The sequence below is a fragment of the Vespa velutina genome, chromosome 13, assembly GCF_912470025.1.
Source record: "Vespa velutina chromosome 13, iVesVel2.1, whole genome shotgun sequence".
NCBI classification, from domain to species: Eukaryota; Metazoa; Arthropoda; class Insecta; order Hymenoptera; family Vespidae; genus Vespa; species Vespa velutina.
Genome location: NC_062200.1, coordinates 4,687,293 through 4,702,635, shown reverse-complemented (window position 1 = coordinate 4,702,635; position 15,343 = coordinate 4,687,293). Strand labels below are relative to the sequence as shown.

The following is a 15,343-nucleotide window of genomic DNA, read 5'->3' as shown; positions in this document are numbered from 1 at the left end:
ACATCTTTTTTTTTTCTAAATTAATAAATTAAAATGATTCACCTTTGAATAAAAAAGGTACATTTCACATGTGAATTAATTTTAGTTTATTTTGTCCTCACGTTCGACCAATGACATCGCTGTGATATTTCTATGGTGGAATGAACCAACCAATGAACGCTTTTTATAAATCCTCGCGGTTCCTTTAAGGATACAATAATCATGCGATACTACTTTTCGCGGATTAATCAGGGACGTGGTTTCTTTTTTCTTTTTATTTTTTTTTATTTTTTTTTTTTTTATTTTTCGGAAAAAAATCTTTTGCCTGATGAAGTAAATTGTAGATTTTAAATGTTAATTTTTTCGAAATTAATTAAGATTTCTTCGTTATTATAGTAGAATTTGGAAAATTAAAAAGAATAAAGAGACACGATTGTCATGTAAATACAAACAAGAGAATTATCATGATTAACATGTTGAAAAGATTTAACCCATTTGCATCCTTAAGAGGAATAATTTATTGCCATGATTATCAATTATAATCAGTTGCGAAATATTTCGCTCGCGACGATATTCATTTATTACCAACCGTGGAATATTCCACTTTCAACAATATTATTCTATCGTAAAATATTTCTCGTGTAATGTCTTATGAGTAGTATAGAAGGATTTCGAAGCTTAGAAATTTTTAAACTTATAGCGCATTATCATCAAGTTTTTCCTTATGTTCTTCAGACCTTTTTGACTGTTAAAACAATAGGTACTTTCTAATCTAAATACAAATTTTTTAAATAATTTAATTTTATAACTTTAAATAAAATAAAATTTAATCAGCACAATAAATAGCGATGAATTTTTCCAATTCGAAGCCCAGTGTGGAAATAGGAAGAAGTTGAAAACGTGTACGTCCTATTCTTCCCAATGATAGCAGTGAAGATGATCTTTTGTAATAAAGATGATACTTTTAGTATAAGAAATAAAGATTTTCTTTGGAAGCAAGAAAACCGTATACCAAAAGTACATATAATCGTCATTTCTGTCACAAATGATGCAACCATTAACATGGGAGATATGTCTAGGAGAGAAATTTTTGTATTGTTTTTCAATGACAAATTAATTCAAAAAATTATATTGAAAATAAACAAATACAAAGCTGCAAAGAGAAAATTCATAAGAATTAAAGAAGATAAACTAAAAATATATATGGAGTTAAATATTTTAATGAATATAGTTCAAAAATCTACTATACAAAGTTATCGAAGTATGAATAAAAGCATAGAAATTTTATAAGAGTTTTTCCTGGGCATTGTTGCAAATTTACATTTTACTGGCAATAATTATAATTCTAATGATTCATTGATAAAAATTAAAAAAATTTCCGATATAATCATTAAAAATTTTGTACTTATGTATAAACCGTATAAAAATATTTCCATCAATGAATCATTAATGTGCAATGTAGAGATGTGCCATTTGCATTACACATAATTTATTCGAATCTAACGAGTGAAATTTGGTATCAAATTTTATAAATTATGTGATTTTCAAACAAGATATATATATAACTTCAAAAAGATAAGACTGATTCTGCTAGTAGAAATAGTTCACCAATTTTATATTGTGAAATGTATAATATCCAAAAAAATGTTAAACTTTTGAAACCAACAATAATAATACAATTATAATAAAAATATTAATGAAATTGATATAGGCCAAATGTTAAGTAAATTACACACAATTTGCAGATATAAGAAAGCGTATAAAAAAATATTTTTTTATTTTGTAGATATGATACTGTTAAATAATTATATCCTCTTCAAGAAAAACAAAAAAGATCAAGTTTTCCACATTTATAAGCAAAAATTATTGTCAAGCATTTAAAAAATAAAAGTATAAGGGAGACAGTATCTATAAATAATCAAATAACAATTGACTGGCACTTTTCCCCACAAGAATAATATTTTCTAAACGAAAGCAAAGAGAATGAAAGTATCAAAGCGATGCAAGATATGTTTATCTAAGTCCCTTAAAAAAGAAACTATTTTTAAATGCGATGTACCGTTATGTATAGATCATTTAAAAAATTGCCACATTAATTAAAGAAAATCTACTAATATTATCTTTTTTTTTTATCATTATACGTAATTTCTAAGTAAAATCAATAATAAACAAAAACATAAGAACTATCGTTGCACGATATGGGCCCGATTATCAATTGAACATTTCAGATAAATAACGTACGTATTAAGAGCTATGATGCAAATGGGTTAACATAATTTTTTTCGAAAGATCGATGTACAAGACAATTATAGTATATAATTTATTTTCTACGAAAATTATACACATTCATCTAAGCCCGATACAATCGTATAAGATAAATATATATATATATATATATCTGGAATGTGTGTTAACATCATAGCGCGATTTATTGGCGAGGAAAAGTGAGGCCTTTTGCACGATTATCTTCGAGACTTTAAATATAGACATCCGACATTGTTTTAAGAATAAGGCTTACCTCGGGGATCTCACATAGAACAAAAGATAAGGGGTCGCAGAATTTCGTGGATTTGGTGCCAGTTTATCTTCCAATTGTCTTAATGGAATTACATGTACCGCTTCATCGTCGCACTCGAGCCAAACCCCTTGTTCGGATAATTTAGTATACTTAGAATTTCTAAAGCCGCAGCAGTCCATACTGCGACAGCCGACTTTTACTAATTGTTCCTTATTCTCACTAACACTTGGTTTCTTGAAGTATTTAAAAATACTTGACGTTTTGTCGGAGGAAGAGGAATTTGTATTTGTGCTACTACTACTCTGACCAGTGGTTTGACGTTTACTATCCCTGTCACAATTAAAGTATTCCGCTAATGCAGACTCATCGGGTAATCGTGTGTAAGCAACATAATGACCAGCTGTCATGGTTGCACCCTGATGCATGATGACAGAATAAAGTTTATACTCGTGTGTTTGATCCTTCGTAGAAACGCTTCCATGGACGTGCTTGTTATAGCACTCTTCACAGAAGCATTGTAATGTTAGCGGAGTAGGCATATGATTATTGATTTTTTCCATTGATCTATAATTTTATCCAAATTATTTATTTATAATCATATAAATTTATGTTCTATCCAAGTATGATGTATAAACATACCCAGCTTTGGTAGAAAATCTTTTCAATTGTAAGATCAGAAGTCGAGGCAAGCAAGGGAAACAAACTGCTCGTCGTGCTTCATTATATCTTAGACAACGTGCACACCAATACTTATCCCTACCAACCAGAAATTCACTGGTTACTACAGCACGCCTATATACCTCGCTGCTATCTACAGATCGTCCCTCGTCGTCTAAAAGAAAAAGTTATTATTCAGAACTACTATTGAGAATTATAAACATGATTAAAAAATATTCGATAAGGAAACCTTTTTCGTTTGATCTATTAACATCAATGGGGACACATATGTCACAGAATGTTTCCTTTCGTTCGGTAACATGTTCGCATTCCAGACACGTTGTTCTTAACAAACTGATACCCTCAAAGTCTTCAGAGATAAAACATTTTTTACTTTCTGGTCTATGATTTCCTATGTCCCCGTTACTTTCAAGAAATTCTGCATGACCATTTTCATATGGCCTCGATGAAGAAACGCCATTTGTATTCGATGGAATTAAACAAATTGAACTTCCTCGAGATGTAATTTTTTTTTTCTTTCGTGACTTTCTAATACTGCGTTTACTTGAATTACTATCTTCCGATTGTACGTCCGTTTGTTGCTCCGCAGAAAGTTCAGAGAAACTTACATTATTCTGTCCAAATTGACTTTCTCTATGTCTAACTAAAAGTTGAAAGGTTTCTCTAATATTATCGAGTAAGCAAACTAAAAGTTCATGAGCATCCTGCTGTTGGTTCCCTTCGAATATAGGATTTACTTCTCTGTAAAAAATTAAGTTATATCTTTATATTTGATAATATCATATTTACATCAAAACATACCTAAGTGCTTGTAAAAATGCATCTGGTTGGTATGGTTCACAGTTCTCCCTTGCTTCCGATGCACGTAGTGCCATAAATAAACTATGTAATTTCTCTGTTGCTATTTGTATTCGAGGTTTGTTAAGTTCTCCAGTTGGACCAGCTAAGGCCAATAAATCTTTACTACTCCAACTACGACTACCACTTGCTGTTAATGATACACCGGTTCTACCCAAGGATGAAGATTTGATCTGTCATAATAAAATTATTACTATCCAATGCTACCATCAATTTAATATGCATCAATATCTATATGAAAACAAGAAAATTTACTTTAGTTTGTAATTGCTTATCATTTAAATTTGATAGATCAGTAGCAAGATGATGTAAATTGTGTAAGAAGGATGGTGCAAATCTTAAAGTATATATAACACTGTTCAAAAAGCATGTATTTCCTAGATTACATAGAGTCGCTATTTTTAATCCTTCTGTTCCTAATGCTGAAATATCGTAACTTCCATCCTGATGATTACTCAATTGATTGCGATAACCATTCATCATTCTGGCTGTACGTAATACAAATAATATTTTAAATATCATAATAAAAAACAGAATAAATATAATAGAATATGATAAAATTATATATATACGTACTGTATAAGAGATCTGGTCTGTCGAAGAGGCCCCCTCTAAAAGAAGTATGAGGGGGCTGTGGAATGGTATTAGGAAATGTATGTTCGCAGTTTGAAATAGATAAGCAAAATTTTTTTGTAGGTGGCACCGACCGTTTATCTGTATCTTCTTCTGATTCTAATACTGTCATTTTTTGCTAACCTAAAATCACATAAGAATTGTTAAAAGGAAGTCATTACTTTAATATCCATAAAATATATGTTTCCTTCATGAGACTTATTACGTTACTAATTAATATTATATATATATATATATATATATATATATATATATATATATACATATATATATATATATATATATATATATATATATATGTGTATATACATACATGGTAGAAAAATGTCTAATATTCCAATATAATCATTTCTACCATTTATTCGCACTAAAACGCATTCGTGTCTAATTCGCGTGAAGAATTACAAATTATTATTATGAAATTCGTTTACTCACGTATTATTGAGTAGGGAAGTCATGGAACAATGAGTATATTATTAATCTTAATTAATCGAAATAATCTGTACAATAAAATCACAAGTGATTTCTCTTTAATGATACGAGCTACATTGCTACCGATGTCTCTTGAAGAGCATTTGTTTAAATTTTACAATAACCATTACCCGTATCATTCACTATATCGTACACTTATTAATCATATGTAATATTTCGAATAGTATCATATTAAATACTGTCCGATCGTCCTTTTAAAGCAATTAACACTATTTCGTTAGCATATTCACTTTAAATGGTAGTTATAAACGTTTGCATCTAAAAATGGACGTACTATGAGGTATGACGACTTCTTACTTCAGAACCACGCACTCCCACCCGCAGCTGATTCGTAGTAATAAGAGGACCAAAGAGGACTAACGTGTAAGAGATAAAGACAAACGTATATATCTTATGAGCGTAACCTTCCATTTTCCTTGACCTATCAGTTAACAGTTAGTATTTTCGATTGACAAAAATATATTATTTTGCTTCATTTATTATTTAAATAAAAATTTTATATATTTCAAATAAAAAATAAATCGTAAAGATAAAGTATTAATAATATTCTTATAGAAAGTCATATAACGGTGATCTAATTTTCGTTACATTTTCAAAGAAATTTAACTTTCCAATGGTACGAACTGTTGGCCAATAGGTGATCATAATTCGAGTACATAGGAATTTCGAAATAAAACGAGAGAATATATATGATAAAATATGAATCTGTTTGTTATTTAGCGCGTGATTTTTAAATTCGTTAAAAAAAAAACTTCCATAATTGATTATTACGAACTTAATCCAAAAATTGTTATTTACAGGTTTTAAATAATAATAAGTTTAAAGAAAATTGAACAAAATAATGTTTATTCAATATTGCATTCAATACTTCATATATTTTATATTTCAATAATTTACGCATTATTACGAAATCATCTGATAATCAAGTTTTAAATGCAAAAAATATAAACTGTTTTAATTTGAAAATGTATTAATATATTTGATATATAGGAATATTTAATAAAGTCATAAATTTAAAAATATTAAATTATAATTATTGTGTCTAATGCAATAAGTATGTCAAAAAAAAAAAAAAAAAAATATTAAAAAAGATGTTACTTCTTAACTAATATTAATGCCTTTATAACGTTCTTGTATTAATACTTTAATATGTTACTTATCTTACATATACATATATTCTTTTACATATTTACATAAAAAAATATTTTAAATAAAATGGAATATATGCAATATACTTATACAATATAATATATTTATACTCTCTCTAGAAAAAATATTATGAAGTTGATTTTTTATTTTTATGCGCCCAAGCTGGACTATGCGGTTCAGTTAATGGTTTCAAAGATTTAATATGACGGGGTGGTTTAAATACTGGCATAGGTCTTGCTTTCATCTCTGTCTGCTTGCGAAGCACAGCTATTTGTAATTTTTCCTTAGCCAATTTTTTCTCTTCTTCTTTTTGACGTTCTTTCTCTTGCATAATAATCTTTTGTTTAATCTTTTCATCAAATTCATGTCTTTGTTTCGCTCTCTCATAAGAATTCATTCCGATTTTCATAATTTTTGGTTTGATGTTTCCTTTTTGATCTATATTGATTTCACTTGTTGTAGAAGCATTGACATCACATTGTTTATTTTCTTTTTCTACCTTTAATAATTTTTTTTCACGTATATTTATACTTGTATTTTTCTGACTATTCGTTGAAGATATAGATAAAGAGGATCCTCCTTTTATCATACTTAAATTCTTTTTATTCGGGAGATTTTCAATATTTTTATTATCATTTTTATTAAGCTGCGACTGTTTTAATTTAGATTCTTGCTTTAATTTATCACGATTTTCGAAACTAAAAGGTATAGGACGTGTAGTTTTCTTTTGTTTGGAATCTATAGGAATATCATAGAATAAAATTTTTTCTTTTTTAATGACTAATCCTGAACCATTATTGTCTACAATTGCGGAAAAAACATTTTTATTACGAGATGTTCTTTTGGTAGAAGCATTTGAACAAGATCCGGTTGACTTTATTAATTTTGATTTTTTTACATCTGTCAATGTAACGTTCTTATTTGAATTTGTTTGGAATAAAGAATTTGACAAATCCTGTTTTGTAGATTTTAATTTTAAATGGTTCTCTTTCATCTCATTAACCTTCGGTTCTTTCTGTTTTTTTCTACTTTGACTATGAAATCTTTCTGGAGTTTTATTTTGATACTGAAGAACAGCTGCTGCTGAGCTGATATATCGATTGGAATGTCTACGAAATGTAAGACTCTGTCTTCTACACTGATAACTTAATGTTCTGGATTGTTTCCTACCATTGCTTTTTTCTATTGACTTACATGAATTTGGTTTGTTGCACATATTTACTTTCAATGATAATTTAGTAGAATTTTCAGATGTATGACAACCAGTATTATTATCACAATCTAACTTTTGATCAAACTCATTGTATTTTAACAAATTTATTGAGGATTGATTAGGATTAAGCAAATTATTTTGTGGTGTTGTATCAATATCATGTTTAGTAATAGAAGCTGATAAACTTTTTATTTCTTCATTAGATAAATCTTTTGTAACTTGTTCTATTTCTTTACTGGATGAACAGTTAACTTGATTATTATCTTGAAATTCTAATTTTGACGCTTCGTTTGTAATTAGCATTGGTTTTTTAAAAACGCTTGATGGTGTTAATACACAATTTTGTAAGTTTTCCATAGCTTCTTGAATGATATCGTTATATGATACTTTCTTAAGAAGTTTACATTTACTACTACCATATGATGAAGTGGAAGAAGTATACATTAGTTTTATTGGTGTATTCTTTATAATATTTAATTCAGTTTCTACTTCTTCATTAATATCAGATGAGGACTCTGTGAAATTTTTCTTTTCCAATTTTATAGATTCTTTTGTTTCCTTAGAAATGTTTTCTTTCTTTTCTGTTTCTGTTAATGTTACTTCAGTTTGTGATGCTACCAAGCATTCTCTATATTTATCAATTTCATGATCTTCGTCAAAATAACTATCTGAAGGCACTTCTAGATTAGATGTAAAATCTACCCATTGCGGAGAACAATAATTATCCATTATAATGATTGTTTAAACAACAATAGCAGTTATATCAAATAATTGCTAGTTTCAATCTGTCATTTAATATATCTATAAAATACAAATAATTAAGTAAAATAATTATCTTATTAAACTATTATATAATAATTTATAAAAAAAAAAAAAAAAATAAACGACAAGGAATATGTCAAAGAAAAAAATATATAGTCTAAAATCATTAAGTTAAAATTTCTTTTTTTTAAGAAATGACATTTTTATCAATTCCACTGTACCTACCAATTGTGATCTTTATATTTATATAATGAGATAATATTTATCAAAAAAATGTTAATACAATTCACGATAATATTTTTATTTCATCTATTCAACACTTATATATTCAAACTTAAACGATATGTCACTTTAACGGATAAATTTATATTTTGTACCAACACTGTTGCTAATAATACAACCGTAAAAAGAAATCTCCCTAACGGTACCATTTTCTCGGTACTATGTTAAAATTCCTATTACTATTATGTATGATTTTCTATTTATTTATTTCATATAGATTTAACGGAATATACTTATCTACATTGTTGCGAATATTTAATTTTTTGAAAATAAAATAACGAAATTCGTAAAATCAATTAAATCATGTGCTGATATTAACAAATACATAAATCTAATTTTTTTTGTATTTGCGAGGTATCATCAGTAAGATTATGTACGTTAGATGGCGCAACGAAAGCATTCTTAAATAAGAATTCCCTCTATATTACATTTTATCGTGGTTTATACGATGTTAAATTGAAAAGATTTTCAAACTGTCGTTGCTAAGAAAGTTCGTGGAGTATCTTGTTTGAACATTAAAACTAAAAAGAAATATCGAGTTCTCGGATAGAATTTTTTATGGCATTTCTATTGTTCGTTTCGATAAATTTATTTCTTTAAGACGTAAACTCGACGAAGATACAGGAATTAGAAGAGTTATGGCATTTGCCACTCGTTTTTGTGGATGGCCATGTAGATTTTGTAGAACAGACGGAAAAATACATAATAATTTAATTAACAATACCTATTCAAGGCGGACAGGTAAAGATTGTTATTTATTATAAAAGATATTTTACTTATAAAATAAATTTAGTATTGAATTTATGTTAGAAAAAAACATTGATAATATGATACAAAGAAAGTGATCAGAGATAATAAAATATCCAATTCAGATGCAACAGATGAGATGGGTAGTCTTTCAGGAGACTCAAGATTATATATAATACTTTAAAAGATGTTGATAATTTAGAAACTATATTTGAAGAATATAGATATCATTTCTCGTTTGTTCTTAATTTGTAAGTTAAATCAATTATATTACTTTTGATGGGAAAGATAATATTTATAAGATTATTTTTATTTTTTAGAGAATTCAAAAAACTTCTACAACAAATAATTCTAATGGTTCAGATGTTGTACAAGAAATTCTTTTTTATTTCTAATTTGGATTGGAATTGTAAAAAAAAAGAAATCCATTGATCAGATATCATTGATAAATTCATATTTATCTGAGAAAAGTACAATTTTAAATAAGACTGCTGATATCACTTTGTATGTATCCGAGTTGAATCAGTGATAATATCTTTATAATTCTATCAAAAAACTTGACAAAAGTTTTACGATACAATGCTTATGAGAACATTCTTATTTTATAGACAATCTAAGGAGACCGAAAGAATCCATAATTCAGATTAATACAGTTTAAGTTATATAAAAAAAAAAATATTTTTTCTCAAATCTGAAGTTGACATGTGCAAAAGAAATTTAATAATCTATTATACGTAAATAGAGATTTGTATATGCCCCAGGAAAATACAATAATTATTATTCATACAAAAATCAAAAAAGATTCCATAACCTATAAGCAATTATTAACATCATTAAGAGATATACTGAGGTAATACTAAATTTACTTGATAAACTTTTTATGACTTCATCAGATAAATCTTCTACAATTTGTTCTGTTTGTTTATTAGATAGAACAGTTGATTTGATTATTACCTTGAAATCCTAAGTATTTTAATACTTTTTAAGTATAAATGTTTGGACAAAATCTCTCTTTGATTATATTATCATAATTCCTTTAGATCTTTTGATACATCTTCATTAGAAACTATTTGGAATATGGAGTTTGAAGGATATTTTTAATTGCTTTTCTTTCTTCTAATTGACTTGTTTCTTTATATTTGTTTTTTTGCTTTGACTTTGAGTATGAAACCTTTCTGGAGTTTTATTTTGATACTTGAAAACAGCATCTATATAACTTAGAATATCTACAAAATATAAGACTCTGTTTTCTCTATTAAGAAAAACTTAATGTTCTGTTTCCTACTATTACCATTTTCTAATGACAATTACACAGATTTTGATTGTTGCGTATATTTATTTTTCATGATAATTTAATGTTATTAATAACATGCAATTGTTAGATGTATGATAAGCAGAATTATTATTACAATCTAACTTTTGATCATACTCATCATTTTTTAACAAATTTATTGACGAAGTTATATTAGGATTAAGCAAACTATTTTATGATATTGTATCAATGTCATTTAATAATAGTAGGTGATAAACTTTTTATTTCTTCATGGGATAAACGTTCCGTAATTTATTAGTTTGTTTATTAGATGAATAGTTGACTTGATTATTATTTTGAAATCCTAAGCATTTGTATATTTTATTGGGTTGGAAACTAAGTGATTGCGGATTTTGTCGTTTCCTTATTATTTGAAATCAGCAATCACTTAGTTGCCAACCCAATACATATATAATTTTCGTATAATGAACAAATATTTTATTAAATTATATATTGGCCATTCTGGTCTAATACCTTTTGCCATCTTTTTGGTAGTAGCATGATTCCATGCTCATAAAATTTTTGGTCTTTGCTGGCAAAAAACTGATCGAGGTGGTTTTTGACCTCCTCATTTGAATTGAAGATTTTACCGTCTAAAAAATTTTGCAGTGATTGGAACAAATAATAATCCGAAGGTGCCAGATCTGGAGAATATGGTGGGTGTGGCATAGTATCCCATTCAAGCTGTAAAAGCTTTTGGCGAGTGACCAAACTTGTATGAAGTCTCGCATTATCTTGGAGGAATACTACACCTTTTCTGTTGATTAATTCTGGCCTTTTCTGTTGAAGTGCATCATTCAGTTTGTCCAGCTGATGACAGTAGACTTCCGAATTAATTATTGTATTATCCGGTAAAATCTCAAAAAAACAATTCCTTTAAAATCCCACCAAACAGACAGCATCACCTTTTTCTGATGGATATTGGCTTTGGAAATGCTTTGAGCAGGTTTATCTTTTTCGCTCCATGATCTCTTGCGTTTGACATTGTTATAAACTATCCACTTTTCGTCGCCAGTAATTAGGCTTTTCAGAAATGGATCAGTTTCGTTGCCTTTCAGAAGCGAATCGCAGATGCTAATGCGTTGCGTCAAATGAATTTCATTAAACTGGTGAGGGATCCATAAATTGAATTTCTTGACATAACCAAGTATTTTTAATTTTTTCTCAATGCATGTATGCGATACATTGAGCTTCTCCGCAATATCACGTGTTGTAATATGACGATCTGAATCGATAATAGCCTTGATATGGATCTCATCGATTTCAACTGGACGGCCAGATCGTTGAGCATTTTTCAGTGAAAAATCACCAGAACGAAATCTGGCAAACCAATTTTGACACTGCCTTTCTTTTAAGGCTTCATTTCCATATACGGCACATAACTTCTTTTGTGCTTGCGATGCGTTCATGCCTTTTCGGAAGTAATACAATAAAATATGTCTGAAGTGCACGTCTTGTTCTTCCATTTTTAAATTGGGATAAAAACAAAACTAAAGCATTAATCGACATAATTTTTTTACTAAATTAAAGGTAGAAGTCCAAATAATAAAAAAAAAAAAATATAGGTTAGATGCAATGATCAACATTAACAAAACAAAAGAAAGTGTAAGGTCCATCTATCGACAAAATCCGCAATCACTTAGTTGCCAACCCAATATTTGTAATTTGCATTGGCGTTTTAAAAACATTTAATGGTGTTAATACACAATTCTGTAAGGTTTCTATAATTTCTTACATGACATCGTTATATGACATTATTTTAAAAAGTTTCCATTTATTACTATCATGTAATGAATAGGAAGAAATTTATATTAGTTTTATCAATGTATTTTTTATAATATTTAATTCAATTTCTATTTCTTCATTAACATCAGATGTCTGATACTTTAATTTTTATTTTCTAATCGTATAAATTTCTTTGCTTTTTCAGAAATTTCTTCACTACTTTTTTTTGTCTGATAATGTCATTTCAATTTATGGTGATTCCATATATTCTCTATATTTATCAATTTCATGATTCTTGTCAAAATAGCTATCTAAAGGGACTTTCAGGTTTGATATGAAATCTATCTATTGCTGAAGGCAATAATTATTCATTATATAGAATATTAAACTAAGCAATTGTAGTTATATCAAATAATTGATAATTTTAATATGTCAGTTAATATAAGAATTATAACGTGCGAATAACTAAATAAAATAATTATCTTATAAAATTACAATATAATGAAGTATGTATATATGAAAAAAAAAAGTCATGGTGCATGCCTAAAGTATATAGTCTCAAATTTTTTAATTATAATTTTTATTTGTTGAGAAATGACATTTTTATTAATTACATTGTATCAATTACAATGAATTCAATGATGCTATTTATATTTAATTTGTTTAACATTTATATATATTCGAACTATATAGTAATACGATACTTTTACTTATTACGATTACTTTTAATGGATAAATTCATATTTTGTATAAGTACTGTCGCTAACAATACAATCTAGAAAAAGAATTCCATGTCAGCGCAATTTTCTCGTATCAGATTAAAAACCCTACTAATATCGTATATGATTTTCTATTGGCCGATTTCGTGTAGGCTAATGCAATATGTTTTATCTGCATTTTCTATAAATATTATATTTTTTTGGAAATAAAATGAAACAATTTATAAAGTCAATTAAATCCTAATATTGGTGTTAATAAAACAATAAATCTATTGTAATATGTGCGTCAATATTATATATTTTGTGAGAAATCGCGTCAATTTGTATGTAAGATGGCGCAACGGAAACATTCGTAAACAAGTATTCCCTCTATATTACGTGTATATCACGGTTCGTACAATTTCAAATTGAAAGGATTTTTAAACGGCCGTTGCTAAGAAGGTTCGTGAAGTATATTTATTAAAACTTTATTCAAACTAAAAAAAAAAAAAAAAAAAAAAATATCGAGCTCTCAGAGATAGAGTTTTGATGGCATGTCTACTATTAGTTTCGATAAATTTATTTCATTAGGACGTAAAGTCGACCAAGGCATTAGAGAATTAGAAGAACTATGGCATCTACCTCGCGTTTTTGTGGGTGGTTATGCAGATCTGACAGAACAAACCGAAGAACACATAGAAGTGCTAAAAAAATCTATTCAATGCACGCAGGTAAAGATTATTGTATGTATAAAAAATATTTTATTTATAAAATAAATTTAGCATTGTATTTACGTTAAAAAAAAAACCTTTAACAGGATGATATAAATAAAATGATTCAAGATAATGTATCCAATCAAGATGCAATAAATGAAATGAATAGTTTTCTTAAGGAAGCTGAAGATGTATATAATACTATAAAAGAAGATATTGATAACTTAGAAACTGTATTTGAAGAATATGGATATCATTATGATAAAAGTATTGTCAATGAAACCTTGTACGTATTACATTTGAATCAATTATATTATTTTTATTGTTAAATATAATTATAAGATTATTTTTATTTTTTTAGAAAATCCAAAGAAACTTCTACGACAAGTGATTTGAATGATTCAGATGATATACAAGAAGTTGTTTTTACTCCTGATTTGGGTTGGCGTTGTAAGAAAAAGTCTATTGATAAGACCTCATCGATGAATGGAGATTCATATTTATCTGAGGAAAGTGCAATTCTAAAGAAAATAACTGATATTGCTTTGTATGTATCTAAATTAAATCTGTGATAATATTTTTATAATTCTATAAAGAAAACTTTGCAAGAACTTTACAATACAATGATTAAAAGGAATGGTTTTATTTTGCAGAGAATCTAAGGAGACTGAAAGAACTCATAATACAGATGATTTAAATCATACAGATAAAGATATTTTTACTCCTGTCTCAAGTCGACGTGTGCAAAAGAAATTTGATGATCCATTATCCATAAATAGAGATTTATATACACCTCGAGAAAATAAGATATTATTATCCGCACAAAAGTCAGAATTAAATTCTGCAAAGAATAAGCAATTATTGACACCATTAAGAGATAGGCCGCAATATCAAATTTACTCAAAACATTTCTACAGCTTAAAGAAGAAAGAAGCTAATAATTAGATTTAATTATAAGATATAAGATTACTCATACATTCTATTATTGACTATAATTCATATCGTATTAAAAATTATAATATTAAACTTATTATAATATTTCTAATAAATAATATACATAATTATTAAAATACTTACTTGGTCATCTTTGAGACTTCAAAGTTATAACAAAATGAAATGTATATATTAATAATGTATATGTTTAATGAAAGATAATAAAAATTATAAAATATTAATATAACTGAATAAATATAAAATATAATACTTTATGATTTTAAACGAATTCAATGATTAAAAAGAAAGAGGAAAAAGAAGAATTTAGCTATACAGTTAATGCTTTTCTTATGATATTCCTTTTACTTTGATACATTAGGTTATATTTAGTTAAAGGAAGGATGATGTTTAATTAGGATTATAAGATGGGACACGATAGCAAGCAATTCGTTTCTCATATTTATTTGTTATTGCATACTGTTTATGTTAGTATATTACTTAGGTATACGTGCCAAGTAGCAACTTAAATGTATGATTGCGTGATTCATCTGTCTGTCCTTCCGTTAAGTACGGATAGGTTAGGTAGGTAGGTAATGTAACGCTTACTCCACTATATATAGGGTGTATTTATAAGTATATCATATTTCGGTA

The 15,343-nt window shown here is 27.4% G+C and overlaps 3 protein-coding genes across 9 annotated transcripts; 1 reads left to right on the top strand and 2 right to left on the bottom strand.

Annotated features, from left to right (window-relative positions):
• Positions 1–479: 479 nt before the first annotated feature.
• Positions 480–5,567, bottom strand: LOC124953796 (ubiquitin carboxyl-terminal hydrolase 1). 5 transcript variants are annotated; one of them, XM_047505703.1, is made up of 8 exons: positions 5,433–5,567; positions 4,610–4,789; positions 4,289–4,521; positions 3,977–4,206; positions 3,405–3,916; positions 3,137–3,329; positions 2,498–3,061; positions 480–1,054 (listed from the first exon to the last, which is right to left on the bottom strand). In XM_047505703.1, exons 2-8 carry the CDS (start codon positions 4,776–4,778, stop codon positions 889–891), a joined length of 2,067 nt encoding a protein of 688 aa, XP_047361659.1. In that variant the 5' UTR covers positions 4,779–4,789; positions 5,433–5,567; the 3' UTR covers positions 480–888. The 5 variants fall into 5 exon arrangements, with proteins under 5 accessions (XP_047361659.1, XP_047361661.1, XP_047361658.1 ...); XM_047505705.1 differs by having other exon boundaries at positions 5,456–5,474; XM_047505702.1 differs by having other exon boundaries at positions 5,102–5,448.
• LOC124953797 (synaptonemal complex protein 1-like) lies at positions 5,432–9,592 on the bottom strand. Its single transcript, XM_047505708.1, has 2 exons — positions 8,508–9,592; positions 5,432–8,321 (listed from the first exon to the last, which is right to left on the bottom strand). Exon 2 carries the CDS (start codon positions 8,247–8,249, stop codon positions 6,435–6,437), a length of 1,815 nt encoding a protein of 604 aa, XP_047361664.1. The 5' UTR covers positions 8,250–8,321; positions 8,508–9,592; the 3' UTR covers positions 5,432–6,434.
• Positions 9,010–14,938, top strand: LOC124953799. 3 transcript variants are annotated; one of them, XM_047505712.1, is made up of 5 exons: positions 9,010–9,305; positions 13,638–13,789; positions 13,864–14,045; positions 14,121–14,306; positions 14,413–14,938. In XM_047505712.1, exons 1-5 carry the CDS (start codon positions 9,203–9,205, stop codon positions 14,702–14,704), a joined length of 915 nt encoding a protein of 304 aa, XP_047361668.1. In that variant the 5' UTR covers positions 9,010–9,202; the 3' UTR covers positions 14,705–14,938. The 3 variants fall into 3 exon arrangements, with proteins under 3 accessions (XP_047361668.1, XP_047361669.1, XP_047361671.1); XM_047505713.1 differs by having other exon boundaries at positions 13,638–13,777; positions 14,413–14,935; XM_047505715.1 differs by having other exon boundaries at positions 12,554–13,789; positions 14,413–14,935.
• Positions 14,939–15,343: the final 405 nt, after the last annotated feature.